At 43.4% G+C, this 12,082-nt stretch overlaps 1 protein-coding gene across 9 annotated transcripts in view; it reads left to right on the forward strand.

Annotated features, from left to right (window-relative positions):
- SOX5 (SRY-box transcription factor 5) overlaps positions 1 to 12,082 on the forward strand; it is a 786,737-nt gene that overhangs the window by 588,486 nt on the left and 186,169 nt on the right. For all 9 annotated transcript variants that reach the window (XM_053407448.1, XM_053407453.1, XM_053407449.1 and 6 more), the window contains one exon: positions 2,576 to 2,644. In XM_053407448.1, coding sequence (XP_053263423.1) covers positions 2,576 to 2,644 — 69 coding nt within the window. The remainder of the gene's footprint in view (positions 1 to 2,575; positions 2,645 to 12,082) is intronic.

Below are 12,082 nucleotides of genomic sequence, written 5' to 3' on the forward strand. Positions count from 1 at the left end.
TATACTGAGCTGAATAGGATCCAGAATGCAGCAGTCTGATTGGTCCTAGAACAATAGGATCCAGAATGCAGCAGTCTGATTGGTCCGCAAGAGCCACCCAATCCAACTCCTGGTGGAAGTTAATCCGCAACCTGATTGGCCTACAGGAGAATCCCAGAATTAGCCAATCACGTGGGGCCCATTGTGTAAATAATGTATATAAAGCAGACATTTGGGGGAAACTTGCATTCCTCACTACTATGAGCTGAATAAAGAGCATGAAATCCACACTCGGCTCCAAGTATATTTCAGGAATGCTGGTCACAGCTGTCAACCCAGAAGCCAATGGGGAGTGCGCAAGTAAGATCTGACTGCAAGAGCCTTATCTCCTCCTGTAGTTTCCAGCTACTGGTATTCAGAAGCATAGCACTTCTGGCAGGGGAAATGAAGCACAGCCATCAGGATTAGTAGCCTGTATGGACACAGTATAAATGACAGAGGTGCCAACTTGAAAAAAATATTGGGACGGGGCAGGTAAACCCAACCCTGTATAATTGATCATGTGACATGGCACACCCACCCACACCATTTGAATGGCAATGCCCATCAACTTAGGGGGATGCCCCCTCAAATACTTTATTTATTTATTTTAATTAATTTAATTTATTTATTTTAATTACTTTTATTTATTTTAATTAATTTAATTTATTTTAATTAATTTAAAATAAATGCATTTAGGAGAAAACATACATACATACAAGTAAACAAACATACAATCAAACAAACAAGTAACAGAAAAATCCAACAAACCACCACACTATAAGATACAAGAAGATTAATATAATCACCATAATACATACTCCTGATACTGAACACAATTATAAAACTTATAGAGAAGAAATTTAAAACTGACTTCCAATTAATCTCACTGTACTTTATCTATCCATTACTTTATACCGCGCAGTTACATATTTCTTATATAATTTCTTTTTGACTCCCTACGAACTTATATTTATACAATACAGGGATCAGTCTAATTCTGCCAAGATGTTTCCTTTGATTCCATCTTCCTTTTATTCCATTATTTCCCCTCAAATATTTTATTGGGGGGGGGGGCGAAGCAACCTCAGCTCCTAGGAGTTGGCACCTGTGATTTGTTAGAAATAAGCACACTGGAGAAGGGATGTAGGAGAAGTTCATTCAGTTCGTATTTTACTGCAGACATGCCTAATGAAGGTGAGACCAAAAATCCAGCTACCTTAAAAACAACAACCCCAAAATGCATATATTAGGGGAAATGTATTAGCACATAACATAGAATTGTAGAGTTGGAAGGGATCCCAAGAGTCATTTATTCAATCTAGACCAACACGCTGCAATGTAGGAATCTCAGCTGAAGCATCCATTACAGTCGGCCATTCAAACTCTGCTTGAAAACCTCCCAAGGAAGGAGAGTCCACAACATAAACATAAGTAGAGCTCTGCTGGATCAGGCCACTAGACCCACCTAGTCCAGTGTCCTGTTCTCACAGCGGCCAACCAGATGCCTGTGGGAAATTGGCACGCAGGACCCAAGCACAAGGCACACCTCTCACACTGTGAATCCCAACAATTGGTCTTCAGATGCACACTGTCTCTGACAGCAGAGTCGGAATCCACAAAGCTCACTCCATGACTCTGCCCTCCTGTCTTTGTCAGATTTGTGATTTATGATTATTACACGTTACTCGCTCGTTACACAAAAAGAGCTCCAAGTGACTTACGATATGTTTAGGAGCATGAGCCTAAATAATATAATAATAATAATTTATTATTTATACCCCGCTCATCTGGCTGAGTTTCCCCAGCCACTCCGGGTGGCTTCCAATCAAGTGTTAAAAACAATACAGCATTAAATATTAAAAAACTTCCCTAAACAGGGCTGCCTTCAGATGTCTTTAAAAAAAAAGATAGCTGCTTATTTCCTTCACATCTGAAGGGAGGGCGTTCCACAGGGCGGGCGCCACTACCGAGAAGGCCCTCTGTCTGGTTCCCTGTAACCTCACTTCTCGCAATGAGGGAACCACCAGAAGGCCCTCGGTGTTGGATCTCAGTGTCCGGGCTGAACGATGGGGGTGGAGACGCTCCTTCAGGTACACAGGACCGAGGCCGTTTAGGACCGAGGCCATGTGTTTAAATGAAAACACATGATAATCAAACACATTCACCCCAAAAATACTTGCAAATACACAAAGCCAACCCTCTGCCCACTATGAGACCTTCAGGTATAAATTGAATAAATAAATAAAATAAAAATGAGCACCACCTTAAAGGGACAGGTGGCATTTAGGCACAACGTATTTTTGCTTCTGTTTTGAAGTATTCACTATTATTGAGTGCAAAAGAACCACATTTCTACTCTAACTGTTATGCATAGGAGACAGTGCCATTAAACATGGGTTTTTTTAAATACATTTGGTGACAGAGTGGAAGTGTTCATTCTCTTTATTTGGATAGGACCAGCTGTGGGCAAAGGTCTAAATGGAGGAGGGCAAATGTGCCTTTTCAAACCGCAAATTAGACTCCTGTTAAGTACTGTTGTGTGTTGACCCTACAGATTGCAAGGCAACAACAGCAGCTCCTGCAGCAGCAACACAAAATCAACCTTCTCCAGCAACAGATCCAGGTCAGAGATTCTGAGTCTATCCATTGTTTTTATTCTCTCTGTCTCTCTTGGTGCCTTTTTCTACTACCCCCAATTCAATAATTTGTTGCCATCAATAAATAGGCAACCATATCTGAGTTTAAGTAGAGTGATGCTGGTTCCAAATCTCTGGATGTTGCTGTGTGTATATTGGTATGCCTGCCCTTATACTCTGTAACGCGAGTCTGAACTGATTGCAAGTGTCTGTGCAGAAATGGTACCCTGAGAACCATAGCTTGCTGTCCTAAAATGTGATCCTAGCCCTCATGAAACCAGCTGTGGTGAGCTGCAAGCCCGTCTTTCTGTGCTTTCCAGATGATGGACATGAAATCACCCCAACCTTTTTCTGTTACAAAAGTCCTGTTGTTATCTTGCTCTCTCTCTGTGTGTGTGTGTGTGTGTGTGTGTGTATGTTAGTACAAAGAAAGCATGAAAAATGGGCTTGGAGAGTTAGCCGTTTATGAAAGCATGGTGGCTTTCTTATTACTATTATTTAAAGGAGCTGCAAGACTTCTTACAGATGTAACTAGAAAATGGCTATTTGCAGTGCCAGTCCTCCCATTAGGCGCAATGAGACAACTGCTTCAGGCCGCAGATGCTGGGGAGCGGTGGAGGTGGCAGCGTGGTGTTAAGAGTTCAGAGCTATGTTGCATGCTGCCGTGTTTCGAATGTTGAAGTAAGGGTCAACAGCAGTCCAGTCGGGAGGTGGGGAGTGCAATTTTGTCCATCATCTCAGACAGCAAAACATCTTGGGCTGGGGCTGTCTCTCTGTAAACAAGTTCATTGCTTTTAAGCACCTAATTTCACACAGGAGTGGAAGTTGGTTTGTTCATGTGGAGATTCATATGTTAGAATGTAGTATGCTCCAGGAAAGGTGTGAGATGACATTGATGGATGATTACTAGATATAAAGACGGTGTGATCTAACAACATGTGCAGGCTCCAGCGGACTCGACGCGCATAGTCCCAGCCATGCCATAAGCAATAACCCTCTTAACTGAGAACTGGAGAGCAGTGGGGATTAAAACCAGCTCCCAGCTTTCCTTTTCTAACAGCAGCAGTTCAATCTTGTTTGCACAATTCCTCTTCCAGTTATCACATGCTCCTAACTGGATTGGACTGAAGGCTCTGAGATCTGATTTAGATTTGGGCTGAATCTGTAATAGATGTTATCAAGGTTGTTTTCATCTTAATCTTTTTGATCGTGTTCTGTAAAAGTGGAACTTTTCTTTCTAAAAAAAAATCTAGTTATTTTTAAAGTAAGAGATTGGTATGTTCATTAATTGTTACATAGAGCAAATGCTTCTGTGACCATAATCAGTCCATAATCTATCATCTGTGGCCAAAGCTGGCATTGTATTTCAGAACAGAACAGGGTTCAAACAGAACTTAGAGAAGTAGCACTTCCCTTTAACTGTATCTTCCATTAACCTATCAACTTCCCAACCTACCTTAAACTTTATTTCACCCTATCAGTGAGTATTTTGCGTATTTCTGGTTATGAGTTTATTGATAAATATGTTCCACACTGGGACACGGATTGCGCTATGGGTTAAACCACAGAGCCTAGGACTTGCCGATCAGAAGGTCGGCGGTTCGAATCCCTGTGACGGGGTGAGCTCCCGTTGCTTGGTCCCAGCTCCTGCCACCCTAGCAGTTCGAAAGCACATCAAAGTGCGAGTAGATAAATAGGTACTGCTCCGGCGGGAAGGTAAACGGCGTTTCCGTGAGCTGCTCTGGTTTGCCAGAAGCTGCTTAGTCATGCTGGCCACAGGACCCGGAAGCTGTACGCCGGCTCCCTTGGCCAATAAAGCGAGATGAGTGCCGCAACCCCAGAGTCGGCCACGACTGGACCTAATGGTCAGGGGTCCATTTACCTTATGTTCCAAACTAATGTTCATTTTTGTGTTTCTGAAATAAAACCATTCCTGACCATATATATATAGAGAGAGAGAGAGAGAGAGAGAGTTTACATCATCTTGTTTATTGGTTTAACTAGGCATAGGCAAATCTATCTGATTCTGGTTCATGTCAACTTCACCTATTTTTACTTTTCAAATTTCCATTACATTTCCACATTAATCTGCAGTTGATTAAAAAAAAATCCTCTCCAAATAATGTATTTAAATACACGTGTGTGTGTAGTTTCTCTTAAAAGGTTTGTTTTCTCTGAATGCATATTTAAATTCATACTTGGATACATTTCAACTGTTGGGAATCAGGTTTCAGAGAAGTGTGAAATCTGTTGACCTGTTAAATTCCAGAACCACACATTAGTCTGAAAGGCATGGATCAGGCCATTTCCCATAGAAATGTGCAGAGTCCAGACCCCTTGGGCATTTCCAGTGTCAGCTTTCCTGCTTGAACTGGTGAAGCTGGAGCCTGATGCTCTGTCTCACTAGCAGGGCAGAACCACCCACACAAACTCTTGCTTTCTAGGAAATCTAGAATCAGAGGGGCTGCTTTCTAGCAGCCTCAGTGTTCTCTGATGGGTTGAAAGGACTTGTAGCTTTCTGCACTGGGGTGCCTGTCCACAGATACTGTAATTCAAGTCTGAGTTCACTGCAAGTATCTATGCCGGAAATGGCATCCTGAGAATTGTAGCTTGCTTTCATAAAATGTGCAAGAAGCCAGAGATGGTGAGAAGAGTCTTTAAGATGTAACCCCACACATGTTGTCAAAGGCCCACACAACTACCCAGGCAAAGGGCTCTCAAAGCAATCTTCATTATCTTACTCTTCACTGTGGAGCCTGCATCTGTTGGACATAAAAAAGTATTATTTTTCAACCTGCTGAATCATGGGAGGGCAGGGTGCTGCAGTGATTTACAGCCTTCAGTGTCAATCGATTTGCTTGGAATTCCTTGCAATAGGAACAGTGTCCTAAATTCTGCAATGGGGGTAAATAAAGATCGAGATCCACAGAGTGAGATGAAACATGCCTGAAGGCTTGGGTATGCACAATGGATTTATTTATTTTTAGATGTCTTCTAAATGTTAGGTAGTTGTTTATCTCTTTGACATCTGATGGGAGGGCGTTCCACAGGGCGGGCACCACTACTGAGAAGGCCCTCTGCCTGGTTCCCTGTAACTTTGCTTCTCACAATGACGGAACCGCCAGAAGGCCCTCGGCGCTGGACCTCAGTGTCCGGGCTGAACAATGGGGGGGGGGGGAGACACTCCTTCAGGTATATTGGACCAAGGCCGTTTAGGGCTTTAAAGGTCAACACCAACACTTTGTGCTCAGAAATGTACTGGGAGCCAATGTAGGTCTTTCAAGACCGGTGTTATGTGGTAAAAGCACTAATTTACACCTAATAGTTGAAACAGGTGGTGCTCTGGTACCTCTGAAGATTTAGTTGCTTTTGTTCTTTGAACCTCAGATTCTCCATTCTTAGTAAGTAAATTAAGTAAATTTTTATTTATACCCCGCCGTCCGCAGCCAAGACCGGGCTCAGGGCGGCTAACATCAGATGTCAAATACATTAAAACACAATCAAACGATTGATTAAAATACAGCTTAAAAATTAGAATCAGGATAAAATTAAATGACTGCCCGTGAAATTACAACCATAGGGGTTGGGAACCTCAAGTATTCATCAGGGCCAGCTATCCATGTTGGTCCCACATGAGCCGATAGAAGGGCCAAAGAGGTAATTTACAGGGTCCCATAGAGGGGGGTCCATTTCTTGTCCATTACTTCTGCTTCCAAGCCCAGAAAGTTGACCAGAAGTGAGGAAACAACTCTGTAAGATTAGGCTTGCTGCTTAATTATTATGCATTTGAATGATTAAGATGCTGGAACAAATCTGTCTTATTTTTCCAGTGAAAAAAGGAATTCCATTTACCCGAGCCAATTTTCTGAAAGGTCTGTTAAAGTCATAGCAATTTTGGATAAATTATTCTGCAAGGAGAGGAAATTTCCTTTGATAATATTTTACTAGAAATACCATTTTTTAAATAATCTAGTATGGACTGATGAGGATTTATACCTTTAAAAAAGCCACCCTGTTATCTTTGGCTTTCTAAACAATATGCCAAAACACACAAAACGTTTGTTCCCCAAAATCCACCGTTCCCAATGAAGGCTGTATTTTCACCATGGATTTAAAATACATGGCTTTCCCCAAAGGATCCTGGGAATTGTAGTTTACCCCCACAGAGCTACATTTCCCAGCACCCCTGGCTAACTCTAGTTCCCAGGATTCTTTAGAGAAAGCCATACACCTCAAATACGATTTCAGTATATGGTGGGTATGCAGTCAATGTTACTTGTTCGGCTCTTAGACTTCATCTTCAAGTTCAGGCATTTTCCTGTGAAACGGTAAACTGGCTGGGATCTGTTTTCTGGTGAAAGGTGGGCTACAAATAGAGAACGTTAAAAACGAACGAGTTAGGTGGCAAGTAACCCCATTAAAGATTGGGTTAAAAGTGACACATAAACTACGTGAGAAGGACAATCGCGACTTCAAGGAAGATTGGGAACTTTTTACAAATTACTTAAAAAAACAACAAATGACTTGGACTCCCTGTCAGGTTTTGAATAAACATCCACAAATTCATTAATAGAATACATGACAGATAAGGTAATGATATTTTTAACATGCAGAGAATAATATGTGCAAATAAATCAGAGAGGGGAACTGAGGGAAGTATTTGGGGGGGAGAGGGAGGGATGGGGGGAATAAAAAGAGGGGAATAATGTAATTGATTATTTGGATTGATAATTTGTTGTGTTGAAATTGTTTAATAATAATAATAATAATTTTAAAAAAGTTTCTTGTGGGAGTGACTGTGCCCCACCTCAAAGCACAGGAAACCCCAAGCGCAGGATGTGAAATATTGACTATTTTAGGGTGCAAAGGTGAATTTCTCAAATGAGGCCACAAATCTCACCTGTGCCAGCAACCTGTATATTTAATTCTTCAGAACGCCTGGAATGATGCTATAACTTAACACATCATTATTCTAAGGAGCATTCTGGAAGATAGCAGTGGTGACAGCGACTGCCAGAGGGGTGACAGTATTCCTGCCCCCCCCCCGAACTTTGTAACAATGTGGTATCGTTAAATGTAGCAGCTGGGGAAATAAATGTGGCTCTCAGCTCAGGGAGAGTGAGGAAGAATACCAGTAAGCTTTGCTCCCTGTCCTCAAAATGCGCAAGAGAGACTTCTGACATGGTTCAGTTGGTAGAGCATGAGACTCTTAATCTCAGAGTCACGGGTTCAAGGGCCCATGTTGGGCCCAAAGAATCCTGCATTGCAGGGGGGCTGGACTAGATGACCCTTGTGGTCCCTTCCAACTCTACAGTTCTACGGCAGCTTCTAAGGTACCAGTTTCACCCCTTGTTTTTCATGACACACACAATCAGTTCAGGCTGAAAGCTCCCAGCTGAGAAATTTTGGTCCTGAACTAGTAAAAATGCAAGTGGATTATTTATTTAACTTGCGTACTGTTTCATATTTCAACAGAAATCACTTAAGTGGCTGGCATATGTGAACCACAAAAAAAAATCAATGTCTTTTCTCCCCTCCCCCCTCCACAAAGAAATACAATACAAATTTCACATTCTGCTGAAATAAGTAAACCCCTCTACACTTTTATACATGCAGCAGATCACTGCAGCCTGTGGGAGAGTTTCTCCTGAAAGTTCAAAAAATCTCAGAAGCTCTCTCCACAGTAGTTCAGAAAAGGCCTTTTAGTGTCGCTGCCACTGTTCTGTGGAATAGCGTTCCTGCTGAGATATGACAGGTGTTCTTTAGCTGCACTTTCCAGAAGCAGTTGAAGACATCTTTGTACCCGCAGGCTTTCTGAGTTGGATAAATGAGTCTTTACCAGGAGTATCTACCTTTTATAGGTTTAGCTTTCTTAAAAAAAGAAGGTGCAATTTTGTGTTTTTAACTGTTTTTCATTGTCATTAGCATTCTATAGAAGGTGCTAAACAAATCAACAACAAGAATTCTACTGCATCTACTACTAACACTACTACTAATCACTATTCTACCTTTCAAGTAAAATAATCATACAGCAATAAATATCTCGAAACTTCTCTCTAAATAGCTCTCCTTCGCTGCTGGAGGTTTTTAAACAGAGGTTGGGCGGCCATCTGTCAGGGATTCTTTAGCTGTGATTCCCGCTTTGCGGGGGGTTGGGGTCCCTTCCAATTCTACCATCCTCTGGTTCTATGAAAACAGTGTATGTAAGCAAAATAAATGCGCTCAAGTAAAATGCATAAGAGCCGCAAAAGCAGATCATAAACAAAGCTTCAAAATATATCAAGATACAGTAACAAAAGGCAACATAATTAACTGAATTTATGCAGCAGTTCTCAATCTGGCATTGCCCTTCTCAGGAGTGGCACTAGCTGAGAATTCATTTAATTCTCTCACGTGCCTTGTGATTCCTTAGGAAATTGTCTTTCACTGAGACAGACTCAATGGTCATAGAATCATAGAGTTGGAATCTCTGAGGATCATGTGGTCCAACCCCCTGAACATGCAACCGTCCCATATGGGAATCGAACCTGCAACCATCTAGTTCAGTACTGTCTACGTTGACTAGCTATGGCTCTCTAAGCTTCCAAGGCAAGGGATATTCCTAGTCCTACCAGGAGTTCCTGGGTACTGAACCTGGGTACTTGCACATGCAAACCACTGATCCACAGTTGCTGGAAAGCCACAAGCTATACACTGCAGTGGAGCCTTTGCTACTTCATCAGCAAAAACTGCCCTTAGCTGGGCCACTCACCTGCTGCAAATCTCGTGGATTTGTCAGAGGTGATGTCCACCTGTCAGGGAACTGCCATCGGAGCCAGAGGCGGAGGCAAGGCTCCCAAGCGATGCTGGAGAAGGGCCGAGCAGGGAGAGAGGCAGCTCATCGGCTGGGGAAGGAAATCAGCGTAACACCAGGGATAAAGGGGGGCAGATGGGGGAATCAGCGAGGGGGCTCCAGGACTCCTCGCCGGAGACCAGCGGGGAGAGCACGGGTCCTTCGCTACCCACACCCACCCTGTGCAGAAGACTTCCGCGCAGGGAGAGTAGGCGGAGACTTGGCGTCAAAGAACTTTTGTGCTGGAAGAGGTTCAAGAAACGCCCACTGACGGATTCTGCTAGCGACTGAAACAGCCACGAAGTGAAGGGCTGTCCAGACAGAAAAGGTTTAACCAGGCAACCTAGCCAGGAGTGGTGGCAACTTACGCACGAGCAACCCCTATAACCATTACACCACAATTCCAGGGTTTTTGATATACTCAGGATAGTTTCCTGCCCTGTGTCAGGAGCAGCTGCCTGTTTCCACGTGACTTGGAATCAGCAGCATACCAGATGCACTCAGAAAGGCCCCAAAAGGAGCTGCATCAAATGCTTTTCCCACGACTCTGCAACCTTTTTTTCTTTTGCAAACAACAGGGAGGGACTGCTGTCTAAAAACAAAACCTCTAAATAATTGTCTCTCTCCCCTTCCCCAAAAGGACTCAATAGTTCATTTCCTCTCTGTTAGTGGCAGAGGACTCTATTATTAGTTCAAAACTGAACCAAACTTTAAAAGTTTTCAAAAATTCTCCCTGATTTTTATCGTGATTAAACTCCTTTCTTTTGCATTTTAGGGGATAGTGAGTGTCAGGGTGGAGATCGGTTGCAAAACTCACTCAGACATCACTTAGAATTTTAGTTTTCTCAGGGTTGAGATGAAATGGGTTTAGCCCTGAGAATTGTCCGGCAAGGAGTCTGTTGGGAACCACATGTCAGCTGCTCTGAATATTGTGCATCCAATAAACAGGTGTGACACCCAAAGAGATGACTATGCTTCAGGAATCTATCCTTACCATCATCTGTTGTTCCACTGGTTCTGAATGCTGTCTGCTCTTCACAGTCCCCTCCTAGCAAGCGAGGGGCAAGTGGCAGGCTTGGTTGTCAAGCATGTTAAAAGAAGAGAGGCAGGGCCTGCCCTGCCATTAGGCAAGCTGAGGCAACAACATAAGGCAGCAGTTGCTCCTCTTGAACTCTTCAGCCATTCCTGGGCCAGCTGATCTGGCCAGCTGGCTAAAGGTCTGGTGGAGAATTCTGTCTCGCCATCAGTACTGAAATAAGATTCAACTGTCAATCCAATTGGATTCTGCATGTGAAATCTGGTGGCTCACTTGAGTGGTGAGTTGCCCAACCTGAGACAGGGTATAAGACTTGTATCTAACAAAGGTGGCCTGTTAGCACAAGTATTTCTGCCTGCACAACAGGACTTCTTCTCTCCATGCATGTTTGCACAGTGCACCCTTCACCCACCCCAAAATTATTCTGAGCTTTCCCCCAACTCTCCAGATTAGGGTGTACAGAGAGAGGAGGAGGAAAGGAAGTCCTTCTTGGCATACCAAAGTCCTTGCACTAACAGGACAACTTTTTTGGATACAACTCTGTGGAACTTACTAGAAAGACATGGCCCAAGACTGGTTCTCTGAGACCACGGAATTCCCTGCAGTTTTGCCTTCCAACAAGGAGCCCTGGTGGTGCAGGGGGATATAAACTGATGCTTCAACTTAGTTTGTCCTCTCTGTGGTCTGCCACCACTACCCTCAACTGCCACCAGTGAACTGTTCATTCTGTAAGTTGCTCAGCATGGTATAGTGGTTAAGAGAGGTAGACTCATAATCTGGTGAACCGGGTTCATGTCTCCGCTCCTCCACATGCAGCTGCTGGGTGACCTTGGGACAGTCACACTTTTTTGAAGACTCTCAGCCCCACTCACCTCACAGAGTGTTTGTTGTGGGGGAGGAATGGAAAGGCGAATGTTAGCCGCTTTGAGACTCCTTCGGGTAGTGATAAAGCAGGATATCAAATCCAAAATCTTCTTCTTCTTCATGGACTCCTCTCTTCTCCTTTTACAGGGAGGGCATATCCTTTTTTGGTACCAGTTCCAACAAATTTCGTTGTGTTTGCCAGCATTGTTGTTCCAAAAAAGACTCTCCCACATTCTTTTCTCTCTGCATCAATTAACAAGAAAGGAAATTGCATTTTAAAATTATTAAAGGAGAGATAAATTCTCATGCGTGGGGATGCAGGTGTCATGTTGCGCGTGCCTTCATTCTGAAGCAGACCTTTGTGAGTGTCCTTTTCGTTCTGTAAATGGTTTGACCAATAGTCTGCACTCTGTAGCCTCCATGGGTGCCCACGCTTCAATGAAAGCTCAGGGGAGGTGACTCCTCCCATGGGCCGTTTTCAGATCAGGAAGTGCAAGCAGCCAGGGAGGCTGAAGGAATGTTTACTGGCAAGACACATAGCTCAGAACCCCACACCCATAGAAATTCTAATGAAACGCCATGAGAACAAGGTAGGGAAATGGGAGCCCTTTTCACAGGGGAAGACAGCTTTCAAGAAATTTCAGGACAAGTTCCAGCACATCACTCCTTGTATGTGAGCATAGGGTGATGGTA

Source organism: Podarcis raffonei, chromosome 10 (assembly GCF_027172205.1).
Source record: "Podarcis raffonei isolate rPodRaf1 chromosome 10, rPodRaf1.pri, whole genome shotgun sequence".
In the NCBI taxonomy this organism is placed as follows: domain Eukaryota; kingdom Metazoa; phylum Chordata; class Lepidosauria; order Squamata; family Lacertidae; genus Podarcis; species Podarcis raffonei.